The sequence below is a fragment of the Anomaloglossus baeobatrachus genome, chromosome 2 (assembly GCF_048569485.1).
Source record: "Anomaloglossus baeobatrachus isolate aAnoBae1 chromosome 2, aAnoBae1.hap1, whole genome shotgun sequence".
NCBI classification, from domain to species: domain Eukaryota; kingdom Metazoa; phylum Chordata; class Amphibia; order Anura; family Aromobatidae; genus Anomaloglossus; species Anomaloglossus baeobatrachus.
In genome coordinates, this window is record NC_134354.1 from 594,597,272 (window position 1) to 594,616,598 (window position 19,327).

Below are 19,327 nucleotides of genomic sequence, written 5' to 3' on the forward strand. Positions count from 1 at the left end.
ACAACTCACCTTCCTGCACACGTTCCCACGCGGCCAGAAGACGTCATTACGCCGGCGCCGCTCACTGATGCTCCTCTGTCTCCTAGGCAACACACCTGCAGCCTGGGAGAGGAGGACTGTCAGAGCGAGGAGAAATGTCTCCTCCGCTCCAACACAGCTTTGATCTGCCGGTGCGACTGCACCTTCAGATCAAAGCGGCAGGATCAGGCGACAGCACGCGTGCCAGCAGAATGGGCTCTGCGTGCCCCTGGTGGCACGCGAGCCATAGATTTGCCATCACTGTCCTAGGGTATGCTGCATACGCCCCATATGTAGAGACATGTATTAAGGATTCACACACTAAAAATGGCCGGTCATACAGAAATCCTGTTACCGTGCAGCATAAACACCAATGATGCCCTTGATGTGCTTTTTACGTGAGCTTCGTCAAGGGTCTACCCATAACTAATTGGTATATTGGCGGAATGCAGCAGCCTGGGTCATTACTGATTAGCCACCGCCGAGTGCTGCACCTAATCTCCCACTAAAGTGATTGGGAAATGACCTCGGCAGCAGCCACTAAACCGTGTACATTACTTAGTTCCTATAGGGGTGTCGGATTCCCCCATCCTTTTTTTTTTTTTTTTTCTTTTGGATAAGTAACAAATACTTCAGTCCTTGACAACCCTATTAAAGGGAACCTGTCAGGTCCTGAATTCACCCAGAACCGCGAGCAGTTCTGGGTGCATATTGCCGTCTCTGTATCTAGTTGCATAGATAGAGATCTTTAGAAAAAGTATTTCTAAAGGTCCTTTATGATATGCTAATGAGTGCAGGGACTAGTCACAAGGGCGTTTGTTCCCTTGGCTAGTAGCATGTTAGTACACCCCTGTGTATGAGCTAACAAGCTAATGAATACACGGCATCAGAGGCATGGTCACTCACCCCTGCTGCCACTGCACCTGTCACTGGTTTTTGGCTCAGTGCCCATGATCCCCACACTTCCAGTCATGCATACTATGAAGCTGGGTGTACGCGTACCGGCTTCAAACTGGTGTAGTGCGCACGACCGGAACTGCCGGGAACTTCTGATCATGCGCAGTGACCCTAACATATCATAAAAGATCTTTAGAAATACTTTTTCTAAAGATCTCTTTATCTATGCTAGTGTATACAGGGACGGTTAGGCAGGAATTAGCAATATGCACCCAGAACTGCTCGTGATGCTGGCTGCATATTGGACCTGACAGGTTCCCTTTAAAGGTGATGTCCACCTTTGACACTAACCCTTTTTTCCCCCTTCATCTGCGTTGCTATAAAAATGAAAAACTAAACAACAAAAAGAGGAATTTAATTTTCCCCCAAAAATTCACAGCAAGAGAGGGCAACTATGTTTACTTTCCCAGGCCACAGAAACAAATGCATTTTTTGGGGAAAATTGAATTCCTCTTTTTGTGGTATAGCTTTTCCATTTAGTGTAGGGACTCACAAGCATGAGGACCCTTGACATGGGTTATGAGCATCCGTATTCTGGCCAAATTATCAACTAATATATATATTTTTGCACTTCTATCTTTATACATGCTGCAGCTACAGTAGTCCCATTTAAAGGGAACCTGTCATGTAGAATATGCGTTCTGACCTATCAGCAGACGCATGTGTGCCCTAATTACACCTCCCTACCCTCTCCTGTGTTGTAAAATTGTGTAATATGAAAGTAATAAAAAAAGTTTTATTTCCATATTTACTATGTAAATAGCAGAGCTCGTCGCCCCATGTGCGTGATACCATGGATTCACATGTGCGACGTTCCCCGTCGCGCCTTCAGAATCCCGCGCATGTTTACACTTCCCATTCCCATTGTTGAAAACAGCTGATATGTGTGCCGATCCACGCCGACTGCCCGCAGCAGGGGGCAGGGCTTAACGGGACACGATCCTGGACGGATAGATCCGTCCAAGGTCGTGAAGGGGTTAATGTAGGCCTTGTAACCTGGGGTCTCCGTTCCTGTGTGGTGCACTTATAGTGTTGGGCAGCCCGCCTAATGTCATCAATAGGCTATAAGCCAGACTCTGTGCCCCTGCATGTGTGAACGGCGCCCTATACAAGCCATTTGTGTGCAGTTTTAACACTAAGCAATCACTCCCTCCATGGAGTGTCAGTGTGTGAGTGGTTGCTCCATCAGTGTTTCGCACCTGTGTTGCCTCCATCTTTATCAAGAGGTTTTGCTGCATCTTGTTAGTGCATTTGTTTCTGGGCAGGTAAACACTGCTGCTCTTTCTTACTGTGAATTTTTCATAAAAATAAAAAAGCCTACAATCCCCTCCGGTGCCAGCACAGGTCCAGCGGTGTCTGGTCTTGTGTTGCCGGGGCTCATGTGACAATGTAATAACATGTGAGCCCTGCGCCCAATCAGTAGTGGCTTCTCTCTTCCTCACCTTCAAACCCAGGAGCAATGAAGAGGTAGTGAGCGTCAGCCGCAGCTCTCGCTTCCTATGAATTAATCATTCAAAGGCTGGGGGGAAATTAAGCCGCCACTGATTGTACGCAGGGTTCACATATCATAACAATGTCCTGTGAGTCCCAGCAACAAGAGTCCCAACACTGCTGGAACCGTACCAGAGGTGAGTGTAGGCCATTTTCTTTAAATGGGTGTGCACATGAGGAATGAGAAGAGGTTGTCCAAGTAGAGGGCAACCCCTAAATCACAAAGTATTCCAGAAAACGTGTACTCTGCTTATTGAAGGGATGATGATCTATTGGCATCGCCTGTGTAATAATCATGCAAGTCTTGTGGAAGACTCCTGGGGTCCGATACCACCGAATAGGTCAGAAGGCTGTTGGAAGTATGTTCCCTGCCCACAAGCACAATGTACATTTGTAGACCACCTGGTTTGTTTCCATCCTGTAGTCTCCCATAATGTATCACTAATCTGACCGTGTATGGATTTTCTTCCAGTTCTGCTAGAGATTTCAAGACTGCTGAACACCGGTTTGGATATGGAGACTTTGTCGATTTGTGTAAGACTGTGTGAACAAGGGATCAATCCAGAGGCTTTGTCGTCTGTGATCAAAGAGCTGCGCAGAGCATCGGAAGGGTTAAAGGCAAGTGAACGCTTAAAATTCTAAACTATTGCTAGAGGAAAACCAGTAAGGCATCCTCAAAGTATGAATATAGGGTTAATCCAGCTCTGCTCATTTCTATATCTGGAGGTGATCGGGCACCAAGCGTGCAGAGATCTGCTGAGTTGCCTGTGAGGGCAGCACTTATCACGCACCTGTCCTGTTCCCATAGAATAGGACCCAGTCACGTGTGCACATGTGCCCTCAGATACCTGTAGACATGTCACCATTAGAGGCATAGGTTTCTCAAGATGTCAGGTGTTGGGTAATATGTATGGCAAGGAAGGACCAGATCATGTGCAGTTGGGAAGCAATATGTTGCAAAGCGAGCAGACCTATTCAGAGGATTGATTTATAAGTAAGCAGGATTTATTCCTTTTCTCCAGACTGAGTGGTTGGGCTCTTTTCCACTTGTGTACCGCTTCCGATATGAGAGCTTCAGAAGCGATTTGCTAATGACCCTCTGCTGCGGTGTCAGCCGAGGATCTTGCGATTGCATCACAGGAGCGGAGAAGATGGAGGGAGCACTTTCTCCCATCTCCTCCGCTGTCTGTCTCTGCGTGCACCGCACTGCAGTCAGATAACATGCGAGTGCAGTGCGATGTTGGGGTGCGTGAGCTGAGACTCAGTGGAATACGCAGCATGCTGCGATTGCACTGAGAGCACGATTCGTGTGGAGAAATAACCGGAAGGAGAAAACTGCCTCATTGATTAACACTGGTGCGAGTGAGATCCGATTTTTTTTTTTTTTATTTTTATTTTTTTTTTCTTGGATTGCACATGCAAATCGCAGGTGGAAAAGAGCCTGTACAATAGTTATCTATATGTATAATTGCCTTATTCTGTCTGTCTGTCTTGCTCCAAAATTGTGTCCCGGGACATGTCCTTACGGTGACAAACAGCGGATTGGCTGCTGGCCTCGCCATGTCCCCGCCCCCCTGCACGGATTGGCCTCTCGCCTCGCCTTGGCTCCTCCCCCCTCACGGATTGGCCGCTCGCCTCGCCTCGCGTCCGCCCCCTCGCACGGATTGGCCGCTGGGTTTCACGGATTCGCCATGGCCCCGCCCCACCTGCACAGATTGGGCGCTCGGCTCCTCCCCCCCCCCGCACGGATTGGCCGCTCTCCTCGCCCAGGCTCCGCCCCCCGCACGGATTGGCCGATCGCCCAGGCTCCGCCCCCCACACGAGGTGAGCGCATCAAGGTCCTGCGGCGGAATGAACACACAACACACACACACACCAGATCGCATCCACATACTCACAACATTCCGTGATATCGCTTGCTTCTCGGCGGCGATACTGTGTAGTGATCTTCCAGGACCTGCCAGAGGATCACATGGCCGGAAGCATATGGTATCTCCGGATGTTGTGATTGTGTCAGCGCGTGTATACGATCGGATGTGTGTGTGTGTGTGTGAGTGTATGCGATCGGGTGTGAGTGTGAGTGTATGCGATCGGATGTGTGAGTGTCGGAAGAGGAGCACGGCGTGCAGCACAGCTGCTGGGACCGCCCACCGGTGGGCACAGGGAGAAGTGAGGTGTGTGTGTGAGTGTATGCGATCAGATGTGTGCGTGTTTAATGTCTGATGTGTGACTGTGGAGCACGATGGGGAGTGCGCAGCATAGGGGATGGAGCACGATGGGGAGTGCGCAGCATGGGGGATGGAGCACGATGGGGGGTGCGCAGCATGGGGGATGGAGCACGATGGGGAGTGCGCAGCATGGGAGATGGAGCACGTTTGGGAGTGCGCAGCATAGGGGATGGAGCACGATGGGGAGTGCGCAGCATGGGGGATGGGGGGTGCGCAGCATGGGGGATGGAGCACGATGGGGAGTGCGCAGCATGGGAGATGGAGCACGATGGGGAGTGCGCAGCATGGGAGATGGAGCACGATGGGGGGTGTGCAGCATGGGGGATGGAGCACGATGGGGGGTGTGCAGCATGGGGGATGGAACACGATGGGGGGGTGTGCAGCATGGGGGATGGAGCACGATGGGGAGTGCGCAGCATGGGGGATGGAGCACGATGGGGAGTGCGCAGCATGGGGGATGGAGCACGATGGGGGGGTGCGCAGCATGGGGGATGGAGCACGATGGGGAGTGCGCAGCATGGGGATGGAGCACGATGGGGAGTGCGCAGCATATGGGATAGAGCACGATGGGGGTTGCGCAGCATGGGGGATGGAGCACGATGGGAGTGCTCAGCATGGAAGATGGAGCACGATGGGGGGTGCGCAGCATGGGGGATAGAGCACGATGGGGGGTGCGCAGCATGGGGGATGGAGCACGATGGGTAGTGCGCAGCATGGGGATGGAGCACGATGGGGAGTGCGCAGCATGGGGGATAGAGCACGATGGGGGGTGCGCAGCATGGGGGATGGAGCACGATGGGGGGTGCGCAGCATGGGGGATGGAGCACGATGGGGAATGCGCAGCATGGGGGATGGAGCACGATGGGGAATGCGCAGCATGGGGGATGGAGCACGATGGGGAATGCGCAGCATGGGGGATGGAGCACGATGGGGAATGCGCAGCATGGGGGATGGAGCACGATGGGGAAAGCGCAGCATGGGGGATGGAGCACGATGGGGAATGCGCAGCATGGGGGATGGAGCACGATGGGGAATGCGCAGCATGGGGGATGGAGCACGATGGGGAATGCGCAGCATGGGGGATGGAGCACGATGGGGGGTGCGCAGCATGGGGGATGGAGCATGATGGGGGGTGCACATCTCCCCCCAAAACACACACACACACATACACACACACACTGCCACACACGCACTGCACAACACACCACACACACACTGGGAACCACAAACACTGCCCTACACAGACACCCACACACACAACGCCGCACACACAACACCCAACACATAAACACCGCGGCACACACAAATTTACGCACATACCGCACAACACACACATTGCACAAAACATACCTCCCCCCAAAACACACACATTGCACAAAACATACCTCCCCCCAAAACACACACACCCTCACAAACAACGCAACACACAAACACCGCTCTCACCCCCCGCCACACCCAGACAACACCCAGAACATGTACAGCGCCCTACACAAACACTTGCTAACTACAGACAACAACATATATATATATATATATATATATATATATATATATATATATAATATATAAACAAAAATCATACATTAACTACACAATACGTAAATTCTAGAATACCTGATGCGTAGAATCGGGCCACCTTCTAGTCTATACATAAGCAGAGTAACTTGAGCCAGTAGGGGAAGGAGACTCACTAGAGACCGTGACCCCAGTGTTCATCAATAATGTCCATTCTATCTACAGGTAATACAGATGTCCCCAATATTGTGCTTTTTGCTCCTCCCCATCCATAGAATTTTATAAGCACCAACTGTCATCTATCTAGGTTATGGGAACATTTGTCTTCAATGAACACATAGTTAAGGCCAGAAATATTTGGGCAGTGACTGAATCTGTGTGATTTGGCCTGTGCATGCCACTAATTTAGATATAAAATAGAATAACTAGGATGCAATTGAAGTGTAGACTTTCAGGTTTAAATTAAAGGGGTTGAAGAAAAATATCCTGTGAAATGTTTAGGAATTGCAATTATTTTCTACAAAGCCTCTTCATTTCAGGGGCTCTAAAGTAATTGGACAAATTTACTTACCAGAAATAACATCTTCATTGTTAATACTCTGCAGAGAATCCTTTGCAGATAGTGACTGCCTGAAGTCTGGAAGCCGTGGACGTCACCAAGCACTGTGTTTCCTCCTTTGTGATGCATTTTCCAGGCCTATACTACAGCTGACTTCAGTTGTTGCTTGTTTCTTCCTTATGTTTTGTCTTAGGCTATGTGCGCACTAGAGCTTTTTACCTGCGGATTTACCCGCGGATTTGCCCCGGAAATTTCTTGAGAAATGTCTGCAATCTTTGTGCAGACATTTCCCATGAAATTCAATGAGAAACAAAAATAGCTGTGCGCACTGTGCGGATTTTTCTCAAGAAAATTTCTTGAGAAAATTTTCTCGAGAAACTTTCTTGAGAAAATGTGCATGTCCATTAATTTCCGCAGGTACCTGCGGTATTCCGGGGGTATTCCGCAGGTAGCAATGATGTGCGGTATACCACCGGAATAGCCGCGAATTACCTGCGGGAATGCTCATCGCTGCCTGCGGTTTTGCAGGAAGCGATGTCATTATGCCAGGAAGAGGAGGCGGAGCAGAGTAAACACAGACGTCGCACTCCCTGGACGCTGCACAGAAGCACTTCCGTGCGACCTCCAGGTGCCCGTGCAGTCTGTGTCCTGCTCCGGCCTCGCGGCTGCCTGCACTGCAGGGTGTCAGTGTCTGCCCGCAGTGTCAGCAGCCTGTCACGCGGCAGCGCAGGCAGACACTGACACCCTGCAGTGCTGGGAGCCGCGGGGATGACGATCGCTGCTGTCAGGAGGTGAGATCATTACCTGCTGTGACGATCTCCTGCCTCCTGACGTCACCGCGGTCACTGCTGTTTATGCCCGTCTCGCGAGCGGCCCGAGACTGTCACTAGCGGTGACGTCACGGGCTCTCGCGATACTTCTGACAACGCGGCGGGCATAGAAGTCAGTGACAGCGCTGACGTCAGCAGTACAGGAGATGATCACAGAAGGTAATGATCTCATCTATGCGCCTGATGGCAGCGCTCGTCATCCCCTGCAGTGACCTGAGCTGACCTATTGATGTTAGCTCAGGTCACTGCATTGCTCTCCCAGCCAATGGGGAACATTCTGTTCTTCATTGACTGGGACAGCGACTATGGTATGGATCGCCTTGCCCCCCCCCCCTTATTGGATTACGCCGGACGTGGAATTGATTGTGCTCTTTTCAATAAATTGGTTAAAGAGGGAATGTTTTGGGGAGTGGTTTTTTCAAATAAAACTTTTTTTGTTGTCTATTTTTTAATTATTACTGACTGGGTTGGTGATGTCGGGTATCTGATAGACGCCTGACCTCACCAACCCCAGGGCTTGATGCCAGGTGACATTACACATCTGGCATCAACCCCATATATTACCCCGTTTGCCAACGCACCAGGGCGCGGGATGAGCTGGGGCAAAGCGCCAGGATTGGCACGTCTAATGGATGCGCCACTTCTGGGGCGGCTGCGGCCTGCTATTTTTAGGCTGGGGAGTGTCCAATAACAGTGGACCTCCCTAGTCTGAGAATATCAGACCCCAGCTGTCCGCTTTACCTTGGCTGGTGATCCAATATGGGGGGGACCGCACGTTTTTTGTTTTAAATTATTTATATAATTTAAAATAACAGCGTGGGGTGCCCTCTGTTTTGGATTATCAGCCAAGGTGAAGCTGCCAGCGGTGGTCTGCAGGCTGCAGCCGTCTGCTTTACCCTAGCTGGCTACAAAAAATGGGGGGACCTCACGTCGTTTTTTTTTAATTATTTATTTATTTTATGGCTAAATACAAGGCTAAGCACCCTTTAGTGCCACATGAAAGTCACTAAAGGGTGCCAGCTTAGAAAATTGCAGGGAGGTGGAACATTATATAGGTTTTTCTCATCTATCTATCTATCTATCCCTCTATCTATCTATCCCTCTATCTATCTATCCCTCTATCTATCTATCCATCTATCTATCTATCTATTCATCTATCTATCTTTCCCTCTATCCATTATCTGTCTATCGATTATCTTTATTATTTATTGCAGGGACAAACCTGCGGTAAATCCGCGGCAAAACCGCATGCGGATTTGGTGCGGATTTTTTCCGCAGGTCCGGAAATCTTTCACTGGCAGAAGTTTCTCAAGAAATTTTCTTGAGAGACTTCACATTTCTAGTGCGCACATAGCCTTACATGTGAAATTTATGCTCAGTGGGGTTGAGATCTGGTGATGACTCGGCCATTGCTGAATATCCAATGTTTGTGCCTAGAAAATCTGGGTTACTTTCCAGTATGTTTTGGGTCACTGTCCTTCTGTACTGTGAAGCATCCAATCAACCTTACTGGATTTGGTGGAATCTGAGCAAAAAGTATAGCCCTGTAGACTTCAGAGTTTGTCCGGTTGCTTCTGTCTTCAAAGTATGTTTTGGTAGGCACTCATCGCTAGTCTGGTAAGTGCTCAATGGTAATGGTAAATCAATCCAAGGAGGAAAATACCATGGCACATCAATTCTAAGCAATATACAATTTTATTTTATCGCAGTAGTCCTGTCATATGGCCCAACATTAACGTTTCGGTTAGTAGACCTTGTTCATGACGGCAGAGTGACATACAGGAGTGTACTGGAGACATGTGTATGATGTCTTCAGTCACATCATCAATAAACTCTAGTGCCCCAGTGCCATTGGGAGCCATGTATGCCCATGCCATTATACTGCCTCCACCATGTTTACAGAGGATGTGGAGTGCTTTGGATCATGAGCCGTTCCAAGCCTTTGCCAATCTTTCTTTTTTCCATCACTCTGGTACAGGTTGATCTTAGTTTCATCTGTCCATACACTGCCTTTCCAGAACTGGGTTGGCTACTCTAGATGTGTGTTTTGTTGTTTTTTTGTTTTGTTTTTAATTAAAGTCTCATCTGGCCTTTCTATTTTTAAGGCTGATTAATGGTTTGCACCTCGTGTTGAACCAGTGAACCCTCTGTATTTGCTCCCATTAAGGCTGTGTGCACACGTTGCGTTTTTTACCGCGGAAACGCTGCGTTTAGAACCGCAGCGTTTCAGTGGCAAATTGCATGCTTTCAGCTTTCCCAGCAAAGTGTATGAGAAAGCCGAAAAATCAGTGCACACGCTGCGTTTCTAAACGCAGCGTTTTGGATGCCAAAAATCGGTGCGGAAAGAAAAGCAGCATGTCACTTCTTTTGTGCGGTGTGGCTGCGTTCTCTCCCCCATTGAATCAATGATGTGGGTCAGAACGCAGTTACACCGCAGTGAGCTGCTTTTTTGTTGCGGTCCGCGGCCTTTGTCGGCATGCCAGAACGCAGGCATTTACCTGGAAGTGAGGTCAAGAGGTTTCCTGTTGACCTCACTTCCTGGCAAAGTCCAGGAAAGCCCCCGGTGTCTCCAAAGTACACGCCCCGACCCCCCTCCCGAAAATCCAACATGGCCGCGCGCACAGTAGCGCACCGGCCGCCCTGCTCCTATGGTTTCTGTCGCATGTGCAATAACACATGCGACAGAAAAATGCCCCCCAGGCCCTGCCCGGTCACCCCCTATTCCCCCGGTATTCCCCCTTACCTGTCCGGTCGCAGCGCTGATCCCCGCGGCCCCCTCCTCCTTACAGTGCACGCCGGCCGGTCACATGTGCAGAGCAGCTGACAGCCAGCACAGTGTTCAGAGAGCTGTGCTGGCTGCTCGGCACTCTGCAGCTGTGACCCGGGGAGAGTGGGTGCAGATTTTTGGCACCCACTCTCCTCAAATGGAGGGTCTGCCCTCCTAGAAAATGGGGGATACGTTCCCTGAACGTGCCCCCATATTCTAGAAGGTCCAGAGCCGACGTGGGACGTCCATATGGATTTCTGCGGACCCATTTTTTTCAAATTTTTTTCATTAAATTGGAGAACAAGGGAATGATTTGGGGAGTGTTTTTTCTAATAAAAAAATTTTTGTCTTTTTTTTTTTTGCTTTTGTTTACTGTCAATTAGTTATGTCGGGTATCTAATAGACGCCGTGACATCACTAATTGCTGGGCTTGATGCCAGGTGACATTACACATCTGGTATCAACCCCATTTATTACCCCGTTTGCCAACGCACCAGGGCGCGGGATGAGTTGGGGCGAAGCGCCAGGATTGGCGCATCTAATGGATGCGCCACTTCTGGGGCGGCTGCGGCCTGCTATTTTTAGGCTGGGAAGAGTCCAATAACCATGGCTCTTCCCACCCTGAGAATACCAGACCCCAGCTGTCAGCTTCACCTTGGCTGGTGATCTAATTTGGGGGGACCCCGCGTTATTTTTTTTTTTAATTCTTTATTTATAAATAAAAAAAAAAAAGCCTGGGGAGCCCTCCAAATTGATCACCAGCCAAGATGAAGCTGCCAGCTGTGGTTTGCAGGCTACAGCTGTCTGCTTTACCCTGACTGGCTATCAAAAATAGGGGGGACCCCACGCCATTTTTTTCATTGTTTGTTTTTTTTTTTATTGGATAAATACTAAGCTAGGCACCCTTTAGTGCCACATGAAAGGTACTAAAGGTGCCAGCTTAGAATATGCAGGCGGGGGTGGGACGTTATATATATTTGACATCCATTCATCCATTGACGCTTTTTAGGCTGTGTGCCCACAATCAGGGTTTGCAGCGTTATGGGCGCTGAGTGTTTCTTCAGCGCTCTATTGGGAGACCCAGACGATTGGGGTATAGCTACTGCCCTCTGGAGGCCACACAAAGCACTACATTAAAAGTGCAAGGCCCCTCCCCCTCTGGCTATACCCCCCCCGTGGTATCACGGGTTCTCCAGTTTTAGCTTTGTGTGCGAAGGAGGTCAGACATTCCATGCATAGCTCCACAGATTTTAGTCAGCAGTAGCTGCTGACTATTTCGGATGGAAGAAAAGAGGACACATATAGTGTCCCCAGCATGCTCCCTTCTCACCCCTGGATGGTGTAAGGTTGAGGTACCTATTGCTGGTACAGGGCTGGAGCCTGACATGCTGTTTTCCTTCCACATCCCCTGGTAGGGCTCTGTGGAAGTGGGATCCTGCCGGCCTCTCAGCTCTGACGCCGGGCTCCATCCACAGACCCATTAGAACCTGATGGAGACGGAGCAGGAGTACGATCAGGGACAGGCCCTGCATCATACAGGTACTCTGTGTCCCCGGCAGGCACAGACACACTCCGGGCTGGCTGGGTGTTGTAGTGCGCCGGGGACCGCAACGTTGGAGTTAGTGTCCCTACAGATTACTGGGGGATTTTTTGTGTATGGGAACGCAGCGCCGACCCCCTCTGGACCGGGCGGCGCTGCTGTGACTTGTGGTGCGCCGGGGATCCGCCGTCCGCGCTTTTACGGCGGCGGCGGTTATAAATTGAGTCCCCGGCTTTTTTTGGGCCTAGGACGCCGGCAGCTCCGATTCGTTCCCGCCCCCACCCTGTCATTCAGGGTAGGGGAGAGACGCTGTTCGCTAGCAGCGACGAGGGCTGGAGCCTGATTTACATGCTCCAGCCCTCACACTAGGCACAGAGGGAAGCAGGCTTCCCGCTCTTAGCCAGGAACGCCCAGGGCCCGCCCCCCTTCTCTCTCAGGACGCCGGCAGCCATTACATGCAGTCTGGCTGGAGGAAGGACGCAAGGCTCTGGGAGACCTGGACTAGGGGCTATCTGGCGACCACACACCCGCTTTTTAAGCGGGCGGTAAGCGATTTTTCTGTGCTGGTCCCTCTAGTGCCTCACGGTGTATCGGTGTACTGTGTAGGATATAGAGATATTGTATTTCTTGCACTGTAAGGTCGCTTCTGGCTGCATCTCCCAGATCCCTCTGTGGAAGCAACAACATGCCATCCTCAAAACGCAAGGCTGCCAAGGCTAGGGCTGTGTATACTGCGTGTGCTGCATGTGGGGCTAATCTACCAGCAGGCTCCGATGACCCCCATTGTGTGCAATGCTCCGACCCGGTGCTGCTTCGCCAGCCGGAGTCAGGAGAGGTAGTGACCCAGGCTGAGACGCTTGTAAGTTCTGCCCCGGTGACAGGGACAGACTTTGCAGTTTTTGCTGATAATATGTCTGTGTCTATGGCAAAAATCCTTGAAACCTTGCAATCTATGCATGGGGCTCAGTCTTTGGGCACGGCGAGGCCTCTGTCCTCAGGTCCCCCTCACTTGGAATTAATCCAGCCCACAGGGGGGTCCCCGGCTTCACAGGCCGAGGATTATGACTCAGATGATAGCCCCAGCCACCCTAAGCGAGCTCGCTGGGAAAGACCCTCGACGTCATCACACTGCTCAGGGTCTCAGCGCAATCAGTCTCCCTGTGATGTGTCTGATGAGAGTGATCAGGAATCCATTCCTGGAACCCCTCTCAACCTGGATACCCCTGATGGGGATGCCATGGTAAACGACCTTATCTCAGCCATCAATAGGCTGTTGGATATTTCTCCCCCAGCCCCTTCAGCAGAAGAGGCGGCTGCGGAGCAGGAGAAGTTTCGTTTCCTTTATCCCAAGCGTAAATTGAGTGCTTTGTTGGATCACGCTGACTTCAGAGAATCAATCCAGAAGCACGACGCTCACCCAGAAAGGCGTTTCTCTAAACGATCTAAAGATACGCGTTTCCCTTTCCCCCCTGAGGTGGTCAAGCGCTGGACACAGTGTCCAAAGGTAGACCCCCCGATTTCCAAACTCGCAGCTAGGTCCATAGTTGCAGTGGAGGATGGCGCTTCACTTAAAGATGCCAATGACAGACAGATGGACCTTTGGTTAAAATCTGTCTATGAAGCTATCGGCGCGTCGTTTGCTCCGGCATTCGCAGCCGTATGGGCACTCCAGGCTATTTCAGCTGGCTTAGCAAAAGTGGATGCTATCATACATCCAGCAGTGCCGCAAGTGGCGCACCTTACCACGCAGATGTCGGCGTTTGCGTCTTACGCTATCAATGCGGTCCTAGAATCTACCAGTCGCACGTCAATGGCGTCCGCCAATTCGGTAGTTTTGCGCAGAGCCTTGTGGTTAAAGGACTGGAAAGCAGATGCTGGTTCCAAAAAATGTTTAACCAGTTTGCCTTTATCTAGAGATAGACTGTTTGGCGAGCCATTGGCTGATATCATTAAGCAGTCCAAGGGTAAAGACTCCTCTTTACCACAACCCAGAACAACCAAACCTCAGCAGAAAAAGTGGCAGCAGAGGTTTCAGTCCTTTCGAGGTTCGGGCAAGACACCGTTTACCTCGTCCAAAGGGACTCAGAGGACGCAAAGAAACTCAGATTCGTGGCGGGCTCACACGCGCCCCAAGAAAGCAAATGGAGGTACCACTTCCAAAGCGGCTACCTCATGACTTCCAGCCCCCTCCCTCCGCATCGCCGGTCGGGGGCAGGCTCTCCCGCTTTTCCGGCATTTGGATGTCACAGGTCAAAGACCGGTGGGTGACGGACATTTTGTCTCGCGGGTACAGAATCGAGTTCAATTCTCGTCCTCCAGCTCGGTTCTTCAGAACCTCCCCACATCCAGACCGAGCAGATGCTCTGCTGCAGGCGGTGGACTCCCTAAGAGCGGAAGGAGTGGTGATCCCAGTCCCTCCTCAGGAACAAGGGCAAGGGTTTTACTCCAATCTCTTTGTGGTTCCAAAAAAGGACGGCTCGTTCCGTCCTGTTCTGGACCTAAAACGGCTCAACAAACATGTGCACGCCAGGAAGTTCCGGATGGAAACCCTGCGTTCTGTCATTGCCTCAATGTCCAGAGGAGACTTCCTTGCCTCAATAGACATCAAAGATGCTTATCTCCACGTGCCAATTGCTACAGAACATCAACGTTTTCTACGTTTTGTGATAGGAGACGACCATTTTCAGTTCGTAGCTCTGCCATTTGGTCTGGCGACAGCCCCACGGGTCTTCACCAAGGTCATGGCGGCGGTGGTAGCAGTCTTGCACTCTCAGGGACACTCGGTGATCCCTTACCTAGACGATTTATTGGTCAAAGCTCCCTCTCAAGAGGCATGTCAGCACAGCCTGAATGCTACGCTGGAGACCCTACAGTCTTTCGGATGGATCATCAACTTTCCAAAGTCGATCCTATCACCGACTCAATCACTAACGTATCTTGGCATGGAGTTTCATACTCTAGCAGCGATAGTGAAGCTTCCGCTGAACAAGCAGCGGTCACTACAGACAGGGGTGCAATCTCTTCTGCAGGGCCAGTTGCATCCCTTGCGGCGCCTCATGCATTTCCTAGGGAAGATGGTGGCAGCCATGGAAGCAGTTCCCTTTGCGCAGTTTCATCTGCGCCCACTTCAATGGGACATTCTCCGCCAATGGGACGGGAAGTCAACGTCCCTGGACAGGAAAGTCTCGCTTTCCCAGACGGCCAAGGACTCCCTACAATGGTGGCTCCTTCCCACCTCATTGTCTCAGGGAAGATCCTTCCTGCCCCCATCCTGGGCAGTAGTCACGACAGATGCGAGTCTGTCAGGGTGGGGAGCAGTATTTCTCCACCACAGGGCTCAGGGGACGTGGACTCCGCAGGAGTCCACCCTTCAGATCAATGTTCTGGAGATCAGAGCAGTGTATCTTGCTCTACTGGCCTTCCAACAGTGGCTGGAAGGAAAGCAGATCCGAATCCAATCGGACAACTCCACAGCGGTGGCATACATCAACCACCAAGGAGGGACGCGCAGTCGGCAAGCCTTCCGAGAAGTCCGGCGCATTCTAATGTGGGTGGAGGACAGAGCATCCACCATATCCGCGGTTCACATCCCAGGCGTAGAAAACTGGGAAGCAGACTTCCTCAGTCGCCAGGGCATGGACGCAGGGGAATGGTCCCTTCACCCGGACGTGTTTCAGGAAATCTGTCGCCGCTGGGGAGTGCCGGACGTCGACCTAATGGCATCCCGGCACAACAACAAGGTCCCGGCATTCATGGCGAGGTCGCGCGATCAAAGAGCTCTGGCGGCAGACGCCTTGGTTCAAGATTGGTCGCAGTTTCAGCTCCCATACGTGTTTCCGCCTCTGGCGCTCTTGCCCAGAGTGCTACGCAAGATCAGATCCGAGTGCAGCCGCATCATACTCGTCGCTCCAGACTGGCCGAGGAGGTCGTGGTATCCGGATCTGTGGCATCTCACGATCGGTCGACCGTGGTCACTGCCAGACCGACCAGACTTACTGTCCCAAGGGCAGTTTTTCCATCAGAATTCTGCGGCCCTGAACCTGACTGTGTGGCCATTGAGTCCTGGATCCTAGCATCTGCAGGATTATCTCAAGGAGTCGTTGCCACAATGAGACAAGCTAGAAAGTCGAATTCGGCTAAGATCTACCACAGAACGTGGAAGATTTTCTTATCCTGGTGCTCTGCTCAGGGAGTGTCTCCCTGGCCATTTGCATTGCCCAAGTTTCTTTCCTTCCTGCAATCGGGGTTAGAAAAGGGCTTGTCGCTCAGCTCCCTTAAAGGGCAAGTTTCGGCACTATCTTTGTTTTTTCAGAAGCGTCTAGCACGTCTTTCTAAGGTGCGCACGTTCCTGCAGGGGGTCTGTCATATTGTGCCCCCGTACAAGCGGCCGTTAGATCCATGGGATCTGAACAGGGTACTAGTTGCTCTCCAGAAGCCGCCCTTCGAGCCTCTGAAGGAAGTTTCCTTTTCTCGGCTGTCACAGAAAGTGGCGTTTCTTGTTGCGATCACATCGCTTCGGCGAGTGTCTGAGCTGGCAGCTCTGTCATCCAAGGCTCCCTTCCTGGTGTTCCACCAGGACAAGGTAGTGCTGCGCCCTATTCCGGAGTTTCTCCCTAAGGTCGTATCCTCTTTTCATCTTAATCAGGATATATCCTTGCCTTCTTTTTGTCCTCATCCGGTTCACCGGTATGAAAAGGACTTACGTTTGCTAGATCTGGTGAGAGCACTCAGAATCTACATTTCCCGCACGGCGCCCATGCGCCGTGCCGATGCACTTTTTGTCCTTGTCGCTGGTCCGCGCAAGGGGTTGCAGGCTTCTAAAGCCACCCTGGCTCGATGGATCAAAGAACCAATTCTAGAGGCCTACCGTTCTGCGGGGCTTCCGGTTCCTTCAGGGCTAAAAGCCCACTCAACCAGAGCCGTGGGTGCGTCCTGGGCATTACGTCACCAGGCTTCGGCTCAACAGGTGTGCCAGGCAGCTACCTGGTCCAGTCTGCACACTTTCACCAAGCATTATCAGGTGCATACCTATGCTTCGGCGGATGCCAGCTTAGGTAGAAGAGTCCTGCAGGCGGCAGTGACACCCCCGTAGGGGAGGGCTGTTTTGCAGCTCTAACATGAGGTATTTCTTTACCCACCCAGGGACAGCTTTTGGACGTCCCAATCGTCTGGGTCTCCCAATAGAGCGCTGAAGAAGAAGGGAATTTTGTTACTTACCGTAAATTCCTTTTCTTCTAGCTCTTATTGGGAGACCCAGCACCCGCCCTGTTGTCCTTCGGGATGTTTTTTTGTTGTTTACGGGTACACATGTTGTTCATGTTGAACGGTTTTTCAGTTCTCCGATGTTATTCGGAGTTAATTTGTTTAAACCAGTTATTGGCTTCCTCCTTCTTGCTTTGGCACTAAAACTGGAGAACCCGTGATACCACGGGGGGGGGTATAGCCAGAGGGGGAGGGGCCTTGCACTTTTAATGTAGTGCTTTGTGTGGCCTCCAGAGGGCAGTAGCTATACCCCAATCGTCTGGGTCTCCCAATAAGAGCTAGAAGAAAAGGAATTTACGGTAAGTAACAAAATTCCCTTCTTTCCCTGCGTCCATAACGCTGCGTTGTGCAGTAGAAGCACAGTGGAAGGATTTTTGGAGATCCCATGCCCACTGTGCTTCTTTTCTCCGCAGCATAAACTGACCGGTGGCGCAGCATCCCGAGCCTCAGCATGTCAATTTATGCTGCGGAGACGAGCGTGTTCTCTGCAGGTAGCATAGAGCTAAAGTCCACAGCATCCTGAACCCAAATCGTGGGCATGGGCAGCTGCGTTCTCCCGTGGACAACACTCACATCTCTGCAGGAAGGCTGACACTGTGTACTAGACGCCGTGTCGCTGGATCATGGCCACATAGCCTTAGGCCCCTTTCACACGTCAGTGATTCTGGTATGTTTGTGCTTTTTTTTTTAAACGTACCAGAATCACTGACATACGCAGACCCATTATAATGAATGGGTCTGCTCACACGTCAGTGATTTTTCACTGCACGTGTCTCCGTGCGGCGTACCCGCGTGTGCGTGATTACCGCACGGAGACATGTCCATTTTTTTCTGGCATCACTGATGTTCCACGGACCACGCAGTGGTGTGGTCCGTGAAACACGTGCCAGAAAAAAACGTGCTTTTAAAATAAAAATCATTTTAACTCACCCGGCGTCCAGCGATGTCCTCTGCAGCCCGTTCTCCCTGCTGCTTCTGAGCCGGCTCATTATTGTCGCGCATATTCATGATGTGCGACACAGCCGACCCGGAAGCAGCTGCTGCGGGGGTCAGCGCCAGCCGGATGCTGCACCGCGGGAGCGATCAGCACCATGGAGAGCGGGAGCGGGCACAGGTGAGTTAATCTCTAAGTGCAATCACGGGCCACGGAGAACGGAGCCCGGATTGTACTTAGACAACCCATGTGTGCCGTGATTCACGGCACACGGAGGGACATGTGCGTGTTTTACACGCCAGTGAAAAACGTCAGTGTTTTTCACTGACGTGTGAAACGGGCCTAAAAGTGAGAATATTGTTGCTACAGCAACATTTTGGGTGAAGTCGCTGTGGATTCAAAATGCTTAATATACTCCTGAATAAATCCTTGAGGGGTGCAGATTCCAAAATGGGGTCACTTGTGGGGGTTTTCTGACGTATAGGTACCCAAGGGGCTCTGCTAATGTGACATGGTGCTCGAAGTTTATTTCAACTTTAACAAAATTCAAATGGTGCTCCTTCTATTCCAAGCCCTCCCATTTATCCAAACAGAATGTGGAGAAGGAAATGACATCACAGGGTTTTTTTTTTTCCAAAGGTCTGTGTTCAACCAACTTTATTAACACTGACAAGTCTTAAAAAAACGCACCTAAAAAAACGCATGAAAAACGCATGCGTTTTCAATGCCTTTTTCTCAAAAAGCATTGTTTACAATTCTCCCCTCTGCCAGAGGGTGCGTTTTTTTCCGCGCTGAAAAAAAAGCAACGTGTGCACATAGCCTCAGTCTTCTCTTTATAGTAGACTTAGATACTAAAACACCTATCGTATTCTTTGGATTATGAGACGCACGTTTCCTCCCAAAAATTTGTAAGGAACAATAGGGGTATGTCTTAAAAATCCGAATGTAGCTTACTGGAGGTGGTGGAGAGGGGTCACAGGAGGCTGGAGTAATGCTGAGTGGCTCTGTACAGCAGGTGGCGCGGCTATATCCGGTGGCTGGTGATGCTACTCTGTGCGGCGGGTGGTGAGCCACGGGCCGTTTTGAAGATGTTGGCAAAATGTACCAAACTGTTGATTTGGCCGCTTCTAACATTTCTGTTATCTTTAAGATGGGTTTCTTCTTTATGGTCAGATGGCCGTAGATTTTCTCATCCAAGAGAATCGGGCCAATTGTGTGCTAATGAT

The 19,327-nt window shown here is 50.9% G+C and overlaps 1 protein-coding gene across 1 annotated transcript in view; it reads left to right on the forward strand.

The window, feature by feature from the left end:
* The window catches only part of MZT1 (mitotic spindle organizing protein 1), a 33,183-nt gene that overhangs the window by 4,275 nt on the left and 9,581 nt on the right, over nt 1–19,327 (forward strand). The window contains exon 2 of the mRNA XM_075334374.1: nt 2,939–3,084. Within this exon, the coding sequence (XP_075190489.1) occupies nt 2,939–3,084 (146 nt within the window). The remainder of the gene's footprint in view (nt 1–2,938; nt 3,085–19,327) is intronic.